This window comes from Trichosurus vulpecula, chromosome 9 (assembly GCF_011100635.1).
Source record: "Trichosurus vulpecula isolate mTriVul1 chromosome 9, mTriVul1.pri, whole genome shotgun sequence".
Classification (NCBI taxonomy): Eukaryota; Metazoa; Chordata; class Mammalia; order Diprotodontia; family Phalangeridae; genus Trichosurus; species Trichosurus vulpecula.
The window spans coordinates 197,021,597-197,036,271 of record NC_050581.1 but is presented as its reverse complement, the minus strand read 5'-3'; the positions used below and the strand labels follow the sequence as shown (position 1 = coordinate 197,036,271).

The window sequence follows — 14,675 nt, the reverse complement described above, 5'->3', positions numbered from 1 at the left end:
CTGGTTCTGCTCACCTCACTCTGCATCAGTTCATGTAAGTTTTCCAGGTTTTTCTGAAATCAGACTCCTCATCATTTCTTACAGCACAATAATATTCTGTTGCAATCATACACCACAGGTTGTTCAGTCATTCCCCAGCTGATGGGCATCTCCTTGATTTTCAATTCTTAGCCACCACAAAAATAGCTGCTATAGATATTTTTGGAGTATAATAAGCAAATGTCAGATGCAAACAATCCTTCAAAGGTTTTGTTCTACCATAACCCTAGGAAACCTTTCATGCAGGCTACATTTTGGGGGTAATTTTCCTTAAAACAGATACTTCTCAAAGCTACATTTCTCCCCCTAGAATTATAATTCCCAGAAGGTAAAGGCACATGGTTTTCTTGACCCTTGATTTTCTTTACAGACACGTATAAATAAGTTGTTGTTCCTCCTTCATACCTGAAGAGGACCAGTGGCATCATGAGGCTGGGGTCAAGGTGCAGTGTGTTCAGCTGTGGCTGATCAGTCCAATAGGAGCTCAGAAGGCTCGACCACAGGTTGGGCACAAATGGTCCATTTGAACATTTGGGATGGAGATGTGTCTAAATGTGTGCAGCTCACACTTCCTTTGTCCTACTATGATTCTGCTTTGCTCACAGAGTATCGCGCCTTCTTTGACGGAGGCATGCCATACAGGGTGGTCCTGTCCCAGTATCTCCCATGTCTCACAATTGATTGCAAAGTTCTTCAGAGAGATCTTGAGAGTGTCCCTACACTACTTCTTCTGACTTCTGAGTTCTCCATAAAATGGTCTCTTAGGTAATTGTGTATTTGGCATTTGGGCTACTTGGGCAGGCCTTTGGGGTTGCACTCTTTGCAGTAGAGTTTGAATGTTTGGCAGTTCAGATTGAGAGAGGACCTCAGTGCCTGGTGCTTTATCTTGCCTCAGGTGACTGCACACTCAATGCAGCCTCTGAGGCTGAGATGGAACAGAGTATGCACAGACCGATTCTCTGCTGCTTATGCTAATTCTGGCTTAACAATTAACACCGAGCAAACAGAGGTTCTCCACCAGCCAGCTCCACACCACCCATATATGGAACCATCAGTTACAGCAAATGGAGAGCTTTTGAATGCTGTAGATAATAAGTTCACTTACCCTGGCAGTATACTTTCCAGGGATAGACACATAGATGATGAGGTTGATGCATGCATTGCCAGACTAGCTCAGTGTTTGGGAGGCTCTGAAGGAAAGTGTGGGAGAGAAGAGGTATTAGACTGACTATCAGACTGAAGGTCTACAGAGCCGTTGTGCTGACCTCATTGCTGTATAACTATGAAACCTGGACAGTCTACCAGCACTATGCCAGGAAACTGAATTGCTTCCATTTGAATTGTCTCAGGAAGATTCTGAAGATAATCTAGTAGGCTAAGACCAAAGGCTTTCTTTTGCTGCTGTTTGCTTGCCAAACTTTATGAAACAGCTAAGGTAAGTTCCATGGTTCAAAGTTAGTTCTTGCCAGAGCATAGGAACCACGTCACTTGTACCTGGATGAGCCTCTGGGTTAGAGGAAGTGACGACAATGAAGCACAAGTTGTGCAAGCCTTACCAAGTAAATAAAGCCTTAAGAACAGGCCTCCTGAGGTCCTGGACACCTGGCACCTGAGACCTGAGACTCAGCCTGCTAAGGGTTATCACTGAATCATCCAGATGATGAATTTTTGAGGCTGTAGTAACTCATCAAACACAGATGGGCCGCAGACCACACTGGTTAAGGGAGCAGAGCCCCTGAGGAAATCACACAATGTTCAAAGTATTTCTAACCCAATGGAGAAATGTTACTGTTTCCAGAGAGGGAAATGGAAGTTGTCATCCAGGGTTAAAATTCCCACTGGAGGTTGAGTGGAGAGAATCTCATGGTATGTCTGGATGAACATGTCTGAGCCATGCCTCCAGGAGACAGAGCCAGCTGAGGGATGGGGTCTCAGGCTTGTTTTACTGCACACTCGAGGCTTCTGGGAACAAGCTGAGGCAATGTTTCTATGCCATTCTTTTTAGGTTGTGCCCCAACAGAACCAAGGGCTTTGGGGTTCAGCATGTGATCGGGGACCTTGAATTTGGAGAACTATTGTCCTAAAAATGTTCTTTACCTTTTTCAAAGTGCAGGAAAGCTCAGGTAACTCACAGCACAATGTAGAAAGGGGACAGAGAATGCTACATCCCACTCCAGAAATTTGCCTCTGGGTTTAAGTCCACCATAATGCACTTGAAGCTATAAAGCCTTTAATTGTTATCACAGTGGGATGCGAACCAGTGGCACGTCCCCAAAGCCAACCATCAGAGACAACAAATAACCCGCTAGTGAAGGACTCTCCCAGGCCCCCGTGAGTAGCCCTCACATAGGACTAGGGGCTGGGGACAAAGGCAGGGCAGAGTACATGGAAAGACTCACAGTCTTTTGCCTGGCCTTCTTCAGAGAGTCAGGTGGTCCCAGGGTTAGAGCTATGGAGCCAGTAAGACAAGAATTCAAATCCAGCCTCAGACCTTTACTAGCTGCCAAGTCACTTCTCTCTGAGTTTCCACAGAGGTAAAATTGAGATAAAAAGAGCACTGACCTCACAAGATTATTGTGAAGCACTCTTCAAATCTCCAATGGCTGTAGAAAGGTGAGGTATTATGTGAACAAGCACCGAGCTCTGGGACACTCAGGGAGACAGTCTCCTCCCGTGCATTAGTACGGCAATCATCACTCAGAAAAATGCGGAGAAATGTCAAGTCTCCCCATGTCGTCACCCACTGGTCTGTCACTGCCCAGTCCCATGGGATCACAAAAGGACTTACAGTTGGAGCTTTTAAAACCATAAACAGAAATTTTAAAATGTTCTTTGAATAAGCAATTTTAAATCCCAAGGATCTTTAAGCTACTATCACTTGTGGCAAGTAATGGCAGAATCTAATTATAGTTTTTCTTACAGGTAAATTATTTCTGTTGTGTCTTAAAATTAAAAAGATAAAAATTACAGAAGTCTGATGTAGACACCACAAAACTTTCTAATTGGCACAAAATAAATTTAAAAATAAAAACAATGTTGTATTTAAAATAAACAGGACACTAGTTATGGGGGGGGGTTTGATAATTCATTTGAGGAAAAGAAACTATTATTTTCAGTGAAGAGAACATCTGTATATGTAGAAACACTTATGTTGCTAATAAAATCCCCAGCAGCTCCTTGTCTCTTTCTCACCTTCCTTCTCTTCCCAAGCCCACCTGCCCACATCGTACTGTCTAGCCCGGGCCTTACTCGCTCATACTCGTCCTTGGCTTTACTCAGCATCTCCAGGATATCAATAGGTCTCTTCTCATGGTGTCCATTGGCTCGGTTGGGACTCTGCCTGTCACTAGCAGCCTGCTGGCACCTTTGGGTTTCCTGTTCCACCACTCTAAAAAGAAGAATTTAAAAAGTGCTCGTCAACTATATGATCTGCCCTAAGAACATCTCGGAGGCACAAACCTCAGAAGGAGACAAGTCTAACCAGCCAATACATTTAGAATGGTTCAAACCCATTTCACATTTGGCAAGCTATAAACACAGAATTGACACGTGACTATTTTTTTTAAAGGAATAAGCAATAAATACACATGTAAAATTTTCCACTTATGTGTCTTCTTTTCACCAGAAAGATCTGAAAGCAAACCCAACAATGTGCAACAGCAGCAAGAATACTGAATTTATACAGGATCAATGGAGATAGAGGTGAAGTGTGAACCATTCTGCAGTAAACTAAAGAACAAACAAATAAACCCCCCAAACAACCTCCACTTGGTACCCAGGAGAGCCTGGTGTGGAAGGCTGTCATAGAATCTGATGGAGAAAAAAAGAAAAAAAAAGAGGGGGGTAGCATCTGGGTTATACCTTAACCCCTGTGACAACAGTCATGGATAACATTTCAAGTAAAGTGAGGCATCTAAGCTTTCATTGATCTCCTAATGATAAGAGGATGCTCGCTCGTGGTGAGTGATGTCCAGATGAGGCTGCCTGGCCGGGCTGAGACTGTTCTCTAGGCCCACACTGATGTCCTGGGGGAAGCCCTGAGCCTCCCTGCTCCTTGAGCTGAAGAGCCAGGTGAAAGATGGAGAAGGCTTTTAAACCCTGGGATAGGTCTGAGCGTGGGTTTTTGCCACACCACCACACAATCCTGCCCCAATGAGCAGTCTGCAGGTTGGATGGACAGAGATGAATGACTGAGGCATACTAGGCTGGCCAAGGGGCTTCCTGAGCAACGGCAGAGAGAATCGTCGGTGTGCTTTGCTACAAGAGCTAATCCAGAGGACGTGTGAGGGCCTTCACTACCAGAAGGTGCTAGGCAGACTCTGTGACTCCTCTGAGCTCTGCTGGTTTTTAATATGACTTGTAAACTGGGAGTCTGGAGCAGAAAACTCTGCTTAGGACGGGCAGAGAACTTGGGATGGAACCATCTCGTGGAGCTCTAGCTTCAGGATGAAGCAAATGATAAAGGGGTGAGTTTGCTGGGAATCAGCAGGACTCAAGAAAAATCCTCCCTTGCTAGAAGGCCCTGGGTGAACCACTCACTCAGCCTTTCTCAGGCTCAGTTATCTTATCCATCAAGTGGGGATGACAATAGTTTCTACACAGGGTTGTTGTCAGGATCAAATGAGAAAATCGATGTAAAGTGCTTTACAAACCTTAAAAGTGCCATGCAGAGGTGGCATTTCTTGTTATTTAGAAAGCACCATCTTAAAACCTATAAAGTAGCGGAGTCAGAAAAACAAAAGGAAGTGGCCCATTGTGTAGGGAACACGTAACATGGTGGAAAGAGGGTCCAAGGCATTCACTGCTAAAGTTATTTACTATTACAAGTAGTTCTTTACTTGATTCTCTAAGTAAATCATCATAACATCTGCAAAGAGTGATAACTTAATTTCTGCTTTGCCTATTCTAATTCCTTCAATTTCTTTTTCTTCTCTTATTGCTAAAGCTAACATTTCTAGTACCAAATTGAATGATGGGGTGATAATGGACATCCTTGTTTCACCCCTGATCTTATTGGAAATGCATCTAGTTTGTCCCCATTACATATAATGCTTGCTGATGGTTTTAGGTAGATGCTACTTATGATTTTTTTTTTTGAGTGGGGAGAGCAGGGCAATTGGGGTTAAGCGACTTGCTGAAAGTCACACAACTAGTGTGTCACGTGTCTGAGGCCAGATTTGAACTCGGGTCCTCCTGACTCCAGGGCTGGTGCTCTACTCACTGCACCACCTAGCTGCCGCATGCTACTTATGATTTTAAGGAAAACTCTATTTATTCCTATGTTTTCTAGTGTTTTTAATAGAAATGGGTGTTGTATTTTGTCAAAAGTTTTTTCTGCATCTATTGAGATAATCATATGATTTCTGCCAGTTTTGTTGTTGATGTGATCAATTATACTGACAGTTTCCCTAATATTGAGACAGCCTTGCATTCCTGGAATAAATCCTACCTGGTCACAGTGCGTTACTCTTGTGATAAGTTGCTATAATCTTTTTGCTAATATTTTATATGCATTAGGGAAATTGGTCTATAATTTTCTTTCTCTGTTTTGACTCTTTCTGGTTTAGGTACTAGTACCATATCTGTGTCATAAAGAGAACTTGGTAGGACTCCTTCTTTGCCTATTTTCCCAAATAGTCTATAAAGTATGGGAATTAATTGCTCTTTAAATGTTTAATAGAATTCACATGTAAAACCATCTGGCCCTGGAGATTCTTTCCTAGGCAGTCCATTGATGGCTTGCTCAATTTCTTTTTCTGAGATGGGGTTATTTAGGTATTTTACTTCCTCTTCTGTTAATCTGGGCAATTTTTATTTTTGTAAATATTCATCCATTTCCCTAAGATTACCAAATTTATGGGCACACAACTGGGCAAAATAATTCCTAATTATTGTTTTAATTTCCTCTTCATTGGAGATGAATTCACCCTTAAGACATTCACTACTACTGACACATTTCACCCAAGGCACTGAAGGAAAGTCTCCCACATGCTCGGTGTGTCAGCTACAGAGGATTCATGGGGGAAAAAGGCCCAAGATGAGATAATGCAGATGGGACGCAACTTGCCCAGGTGGAGGGACGCAACGCTGCTGAGTTTCTGTATGTGTCGGCCTACTGCCTGATACAAATCAGGACTAGGCTGAAGGAGATCACAGATCCAAGTACTGAATGAAAAACCTACAAAACCCCTGGGACTGACACCAGTGCACCTCAGTTTCAAGTCCTGATTTAGGACCTGCAGCTAATAATGGGAGAAGGTGTCTCCTCTTACCTGGAAGACCTCTAGCAAAGGCCGGAGGATGACTTATTGGCCAGGCTGTTCTTCTATCAGCTGGACTTAACAGCTTCTGGGCATTCATGGCAGTTGCCATTCAGTGGGCTTACAGTCACAACAGAAAAACAGGAAGCAAGGATAGCCATGCTCTTGGAGGGCCGGGAGAGGCAGCAGTGACAAGGAGGAGCTGCCTCTCATGCTTCAAATAAACCATCTCTGACTTGCTAACTAGCCACAGGGGACAGGCAGGGCCATGGAAGCCACCAGCTGAGTGGTGCCTTCAGAGCACTGGACTTTTTGGGTGCAATTTTTCATCTGGGTCTCTTATGCAGGAAATCTGCCACCCTCCCCCTTACAAAAAGTCACTTTTTAAAATGTAAATAACTTTGGGAAGGAGATGGGGCTAGTCATTCATACATTAGTGCGAAGTCTTCTAGAACTGGGGGGGAGGCAGGTCTCAGCAGGGAGCCACAGCTGGGCAGGAAGCAAGAGCCCAGAGGAGAAGGGGATGGGGATGCGGAGAACAGGTCTGATGGAAATGAGCAAACTTCACTCCTTCTGTAACTGGGACCCACAAGGTAAAGAGAAAAAGCCCAGGATACTGAGTCAGGAGACTTGAGTGGGAATCTAGCCTCTCACACTTACCATGTGATTCCCAAACAAGTCCCTAGCCTGGATTTTATGCATGTAGCATTGACCTCACTAGAGAGTTGGGAGAACAAAAGGAGATCATTCAAGTGAAGTGCTTTATCCACCTTCTAGTGTTCTGTAAATGCCAGCCAGTGCCCTGATTACTGTGGGTTAAAATGTGCCTTTACCAGACAACCTTGGAAGCGGACAGCCATTTTGTAACAGTTTCTAGGGCTAGGGTTTTTAACCTGGAGTCCATGGACTTGATTTTTTATTTTATTTTCTATTTTTTTTTTTTTACAAAATATTTTGATAACTTTATTTCAATACAATTGGTTTCCTTTGTCATCCTATATTTTGTACATTTAAAAACACAGCTCTGAGAAGGGCTCCAACAGTACCTGATGGTTTTAGGTAGATGTCCACAACACAAAACCGTGAAGAGTGAACCCCTGCTCCAGAGAAAACAGGCTTCAAGATCAAGCCACCAACTCCCAAATAAACTTGCTATAAACAGAACTATGGCTCAAAGTGCCTTCCAGGGAGAGAGGGACAGAGAAAGCATTCATTTCTCATAGATCAGTCAGGACAACTATAAAATTAAAAGGTGGATACTTACTTGGCCATCAGTTTGGCTATGCGGTGACAGTCATTCTTGTCATAAAACCAGATACTGTAAATTGACACTTGAAAAATAAAGAAAAAAATTAAAATGAGAAAAAGAACTTCACAAATGATCAGGAATCAATGGACAGATAAAAGCGACCCATGATCATCATAAAGTAACCCAGCAGAGACTGTCAACTCCACACACGGGCTGGTATAGAACGAAGGTCCCCCATGGAAAACCCCCCATCAGAATTGAGTTGGCCAGTGTTCACAGGAAGAGTCATCAAGTGGCACAAATTACTGATTGATAAGTTTTCAATAAGTTTTCAACAATTGAGTAGAAAAGCATTGGGACCCCTGAAAACTGCCTCCAACTTGGAGTAGAAAATTTCCAGCAAACCAAAACTCAGGAAAGATGCTCTTTGTCCCATGAACCACAGCATCTCTGACAAAGGATTTCTCATAAATTTTATGGCTGAAGATGAAAACAAGCAGTTACAGTTTATTGCCATGCAGTGAAAAATCATTCCTGTTACTCGAAAGATCATAGAAGTGATTCTAGAAATGTAATGATCAGAGGAGGGGCAAAAGGCCAATGCCAGGGGAAATGACTCCTGGGTAAAAACTGCAACCAAGGATTTCCCCCTGTTTCTTGTATGTTCAAGGTCCCTTGGGGTGGGGGTGGCCTGCAAACTTCTCAGAGCTGAGCTGTAGTTATGTAGTTAGCAGAATCTCATTGCAATACAGGTGTTTAAGACCTTCAGGGAAATGCGCTCCCCTTTCCTGCCCCCACTGGTGCTGGTAGCTTGGAGAGGCTGGCCCTTCTCCTTGGCTCCCCAGGCCCCATGGGGCCATCCCTGGGGAGTTCCAAAGAATGGCTCACAGGTCATCTTTTACAGACAGAGCAGCCAGAGGTGCACACAAGAGATGTCTTTGTCTCTCAAAGTACAGCTCTGTCCGCTGCAGCTTAAATTTTGTACTTAAAATTTCAGATAAAATGAATAAGAAAGAAAATTTGTAAATAAAACTTAGTAATCCTCTAACAAAAATTTGCTAGATATTGCACAGACTGAGAACTGGGAAATGGAGCTGGGATTTATTGGTATAAGAACCTAACAGATGAGAGAACCTCCTTGAGAAAAGCAGGTCAGCACCTTCTGAGAAGGTAGGTGACTTGTCCACAGCTGCCAATCCAGTCTGTGTCAGAAGCAGAATTTGAACCCAGATTGTCTTGGCTACAAGGCCAGACCTCCATCCACTGCACAGAACAGAATGTGGGGAAAAAACCAGTGTGAGCACAGAAAGTGCAAATCAGGATTCTTGAAATGACCTAAGCAGAAAATACAATCCCAACCCTGGATGTTGGGTTCCACCAGGGTTATCTCAGCATTATGGCCTGAGGCCGCAAGTTAGGAGGAACTATTTTAATGGCAAAGTACTTGTCCTGGACATGACTCATTTGCAAGTTACAAAAAAAAGAAAAAAAAAAAGAAAAAAGATCCTCTACAACAGAAAACTGTTTAACCAGTTCCATTTTCAAAGAACAAGTTTTGTTTCTTAATAAAGTCTATCTGATCTTCAGCAGAAATGAATCAACTCAAACACTCACAGGCTTCTAGTGTTTAGCAGAGTGCCTGGCACATAGTAGGCATTTTAACAAAGGTCACTGATTGATTCCAGGTCTCCTTTCCTCTTTCCTTGCCAGTTTTACAGAGGCTGCTTCTGGATGCTGAGAACACACAACCAGGATTGTGGCAGCAAATGTCCCAAGAAAGCATGCCTTCCAATTGTCATATGAACCATATGGCTAAGCCAGGTAGGAAGGAAGAAACATCTCCATCAAACCTAGGCTCAATCAATTGCTTTATATCAATAGATTACAAGAAACATGCTTTTATTATGTTTGTATGTGCCTAGGATGTGTATGTACATACACACATTCATTCTCTCCCCTACCCCCCCCCCCCCCTCTCTGTCTCTATTGTGAAAGACTCAACAGCTCTGATCAATGAGTCTTTTCCAGGATGAGAGCAGTGCCATTAAAATAGCTCCTCCCAACTTGGGGCATGCAGCCTGAGATGACTCTGGTGAGGCCCACCTCCAGGGCTGGGATTGTGTTCTGCTTAAGCCATTTCAAGAATTCTGCTTTGCACTTTCCGATCAATGACCAACAATAACTCCTAGGACCAATGGGGAATGCCACCTCCTGACAGAAGTGCTGGACTCCACACGCAGAATGAGGCATAACCTTGAATATGGCTGAGGAAGAATCTGCTTTGATTAAATATGAAGTTTTTACAAGAATTTCGTTTCTCTTTTTCTCCCCACTCCCACCCCCAAAGGGAAAGGCAGTCTGTGAGAATGAAATACACACACACACATAAAGATGAGGTAGCTAGAGGGCTCAGTGGATAGAGCACCAAGCCTGGAGTCAGGAAGACCTGAGTTCAAATGTGACCTCAGACACTGACTAGCTGTGTGACCCTGGGCAAATCAGTTAACTTCCATTTGCCTTAATCCATTGGAGACGTAAATGGCAAGCCACTCGAGTATTTTTGCCAAGAAAACCTGCATGGGGTCAGGAAGAGAACATGACTGAACAACAAACATGTGTATTACGTGTGTATGCGCGCGCGCGCGAACACATACACACACGTCTAGTGTCCCAAAAGTCTCATCACTTGAAAGCTAAATTACTTGAATTTAATTTACACTTTCACAACTGTGTGGATTTTGAAGAATAATATTTTCATTCTAAGTTTAATAAAGCAGAGCACCCTGCTGTTGCTGGCAGAAACCCTCTGCTTCAGCCACTTTGGTCACCGGATCTACCTCCCTTAGAGTGTTTATGGTGGAGTCACATCAAAATTACATGGATGCACCAAAAACCTTAGATGGTCTTAAGTCTAGGATTACAAATATAATCCTTTTGGTAACTGCTCAGCAGCTGACCAAAGTTTTTTTAAAACTAAAAAATTATAGGATTTTAATAGGAAATACATCAATATTTTAAAAATTTAAATAAACTTTCAGATGTTGCCTTTCAAAGTTTGTAGCATTTATACTACTGAAGTTATTAAAGCTCCAAACTACCCTACAACTTTGGGGAGTGACACCTGAACCTTTTTATTTATTTGAAATACAAAACTCATTCTGCATATGGCATCCATCACTTCTATGAGGAGGTGGCATAGCTTCCTTGATCACTGGTCCTCTGGAGTTGTGCTTGGTCATCACACTGATCAGAGCTGTCCAGTATTGCACAACTGTTTGTCTTTACAATGTGGCTATTACTGGATAAAATGTTCTCTTGGTTGGACCATTTCCTTTGGCACCAATTCAGAAAGTCTTCCAGGTTTCTGCTAAACCACTCCTTTCATGATTTCTTCCAGCCCCAAAATATTCCATTACTTTCACCTGCCAGAGTTTGTGCAGTCATTCCCAACTGATGGGGACCCCTTTAATTTCCAGTTCTTTGCCTCCACAAAAAAGCTATATCTAGAAATTTTTTTTGGACAGATGAGTCTTTTTCCTTCATCTCCCCCCTACCATCTCCTTGAGGAACAGGCCCAATAGTTACCTTGACAGTTTATAAGGGTAATCCCAATGATGACATCATTTCTGAGCACTGTACACAAGATCTGAACAAGTACCTTCGAATTGTTAATTGAAGGGAACAAACATTGAAAGGAAAATATAATCCTCCAAGGGAACTTTCATTTCCACCCTATTAGTTGATGGGTCACAGCTTATGTTCACTGTAGTCTTCAGAAAAGGAGTTTTGGAGGACATATTTCAAACAGATAAAATCCCTAGTTCTCCTAAACCCCACACATCACAGCAGAATATGGATTCATTGATTTCATTTCTCCATTCAAAATTCAGCTGAGGCCACAAAGACTAAGTCACAAGCTAGTGTGTCCACAAATGTTTCCTACGTCTGGGTCCGTCGATATAACGTCTAATGAAAGAAGTTTCCGATGCAAAATTTGTCAGGATGAACAGAAGGACACACTTTTTTTTTGTGATACAGCAATTAAATGTTTTCATAAGAACTTTAAAAAAGAATTAAATATTGATCATCAAAATAACTCAATCACAGCTGACAACCTGTTATGACACTTTGTCTTCATTTTGGCCATTTTTTCTCCTTCTGCAGAAATGGAATCATTGACACAAAGACAGAGTGTCCATGTTATCAAGAGACCCTTTCCCACCACCCTGATGCCCCTAAAAAGCTTTTTCAGAAGCTTGTTTGCTGAAGAAAGGAAGATAAGCAACTTGAAATGCAGGCTTAATGGGGAAAATGATAAGAGTCACACTCGATCCTGCCAAAAAGAGCTCTGTGGAGGTTCAGCTACGCTCACCAGATCAGACCTGTCTGCCAACATGTCAAAAGCTTCACTTCCTGCACCTGGCAGCAAGTCAGAGGGAGTTACCAGGAAGTCAATCAATGTCACTCATGAGAAAATGCAGACAAACCAACAGATAACTACGACCCACGAAGGACAGACAGCTTTTCCTTGCTCCCTGGATGGGCTATGAAGGCACAACACTCTGCCAACAAGTGGCATCTTCCAGCTAAACTCATCTGGGGCATTTACATAATGCAATTATATAAAGCAGTTATTAAGCCCCCACTATATGCATAAGGAACTCTACTAAGGGGCAATAACATAAAAACAGAGGTGATCCAGGTCCTACTCTCAAGAAAATTATAATGGAACGAGGAAAGGTCAGGTACAAAAATAACTGTGCTAAAAAGGAGCATGAGTTACTGCAAGAGACATCCAGACAATGAGTTCTGAGAAACAAGAGGAGGAAGAGGACCTCTGGGTAGAGAAGGCAGGAGGATAGGTGATAGGTCACTATCACCAAGGAAATTGTTCCAAATAACAATATCCACAAAGGCCTAAGTCTGGGGGCAGTCACAGGAGCCCCGATACAGAGGGGGAAGGGGGACCTCAGAAGCTAAGTCCAACCACCCAAATTACAGATGAGACAACAGACCTAGGGAGAGAAATTACCCAGGAACACACAGCTAATGATCATCAGGACAGAGTAGGACCACTTTGTCTGGAATGTAGAACATGTGAAGGGAAACAGTATGAAGTAAGGCTGGAAGGTATGAATGAATGGAGTGTTGATTAAACACTTACTGGACACAATGACTCCATAATGTAAAGCACCAAAGCATGCTAAGGAGCATGATGACCAATCCTGGCCCTGGAGAAAAGATGGGGAAAACACATCCCCCACACTCGAGTGGGCAGTGAGAGATGCCAGACAGTACTGGTTAGCTTGACTGTTTTTTGCTGTTAAAAGGGAAGGTTCATAGGGTACGTATTGGGCATATGGAATTTGAGTTGTCTAAATAAAAGTATCCAAAAAACCTGAAATGAAACAAAACAGCTGGAGGGCTGTGTGTGTGTGTGTGTGTGTGTGTGTGTGATCATTCTCGTACACAGGCATGTGTGTATATATGTTGAGGAAGGAGGATGGAAGCCGGCACCCCCTTGCACTCTTCCATTGGCCTGAATTTGCTGGGAATGCCCTTTTCATTCTGTACACCATTACTTCCCCAATTATCCCCATGCCCCAACCCCATCCTTCCTTATAACAAATAGGCCCAGAAAAGCAAAACAAAGTCCTCTCAAGTCGGGACCTGTCACTGGGCTGCTGTCCCTCAACGTGGTTTTCCTTTAGGTCACTATCACCAAAGAAATTGTTCTTCAATTTCTGTCTGTTTCACTTTGCATCAGTTCATAGAAATCTTCCCTTCCCTTTAACAGAACAAACATCATTCCGATTTTTTGGATGAAAAAAGCTGAGGAATGGGAAGGTTAAGATCATAGGATCAGAAGGGACCCCAGAGGCTCAGATGAGTCTAAACCTCTCATTTTACAAGTGAGGTAACTGAGGCCCAGGAAGGTGAAGTTATCTGATTACAGACTCTCTGCGCTTCTCAAGGTCACAGGGCCAGGCCTAGGCCCCAGGCCTCTAGCTTCCCCCATCAGGGTTCTCCCATCACACCATTAATTAGAGGACCTGATATCTGTGAAGGGCTTAGCACAGCACCTGGCCCACTAAGCACTACATAAAGGCTTATTTCCTCCTTCTTTCCCAACTCAGCAGGTGCTTAAGAAACATTAGTTCCCTTCCTCCCCACCCTGCCCCCTAGGGCACTCACCACCTACTTGCCATCATCCTCTGGAAAGTTGTTCACTCCACTACATGGCAGCAGAGAGAGTAATAGGCTGGGCCGGCACTGAGCAGCAGGGTAACCGGAGAGAAACTGAGTCAGGAGAGCCTTGACTCACAACCTGTCTGAGAAACACTTTCTAGATGTGAGCTTGGGCATGGGCCTGCACTTTGACTCTCAGTTTCCTCACCTGCGAAATAGGGACAGCATCATCAGGAGGACCCCCCCTTGGGGCTGCCATGGGGCTCCAAGGAGATTATGGATGACAATAGCTCTGCAAAAACTTGTTGAAAGTATTCTATAACAATTGGTAAGGGATATGAACAGGCAGTTATCAGAGGGAGAAATCAAAGCTATCTAGAGTCATGAAAAAATGCTCCAAATCATTAATAGAGACATGCAAATGAAAATAACTCTGAGGTACCACCTCACCCCTCAGATTGGCTAACGTGACAGAAAAGGACAAGGATAAATGCTGGAGGGTACATAGGAAAATTGGGACACTGATGCACTGTTGGAGGAGTCATGAACTGATCCAACCTTCTGGAAAACAATTTGGAACTACATCCAAAGGACCATAAAGCTGTGTCTACCCTTTCCTTTGACTCAGTAATACCACTACTAGGACTGTACCCCAAAGAGATCAAAGGAAAGAGCAACTCAAGGGACACCCATCAATTCGGGGCTGGCTGATCACGTTGTGGTATGTGACTGTGATGGAATACTATTACACTGCTGTGCTATGGAATATGACCTGGAATATGGAATATGACGTAAGGACCTTCAGAGTGAAGCAAGCAGAGCCAAGAGAATAATCCACACAGTAACAGCAACACTGTAATGATGACAGCAGCAAAAACCTTGGCGACTCTGTGCAATGCAATGCTCCACCTCCATTCTAAAGGAGACATGATGAAAAA

At 43.3% G+C, this 14,675-nt stretch overlaps 1 protein-coding gene across 1 annotated transcript in view; it reads right to left on the bottom strand.

Moving 5' to 3' along the window:
- The window catches only part of DCP1A (decapping mRNA 1A), a 48,376-nt gene that overhangs the window by 17,575 nt on the left and 16,126 nt on the right, over positions 1-14,675 (bottom strand). The window contains exons 4-5 of the mRNA XM_036738798.1: positions 7,564-7,630; positions 3,289-3,427 (exon numbers count right to left, since the gene is read on the bottom strand). Coding sequence (XP_036594693.1) covers positions 3,289-3,427; positions 7,564-7,630 — 206 coding nt within the window. The remainder of the gene's footprint in view (positions 1-3,288; positions 3,428-7,563; positions 7,631-14,675) is intronic.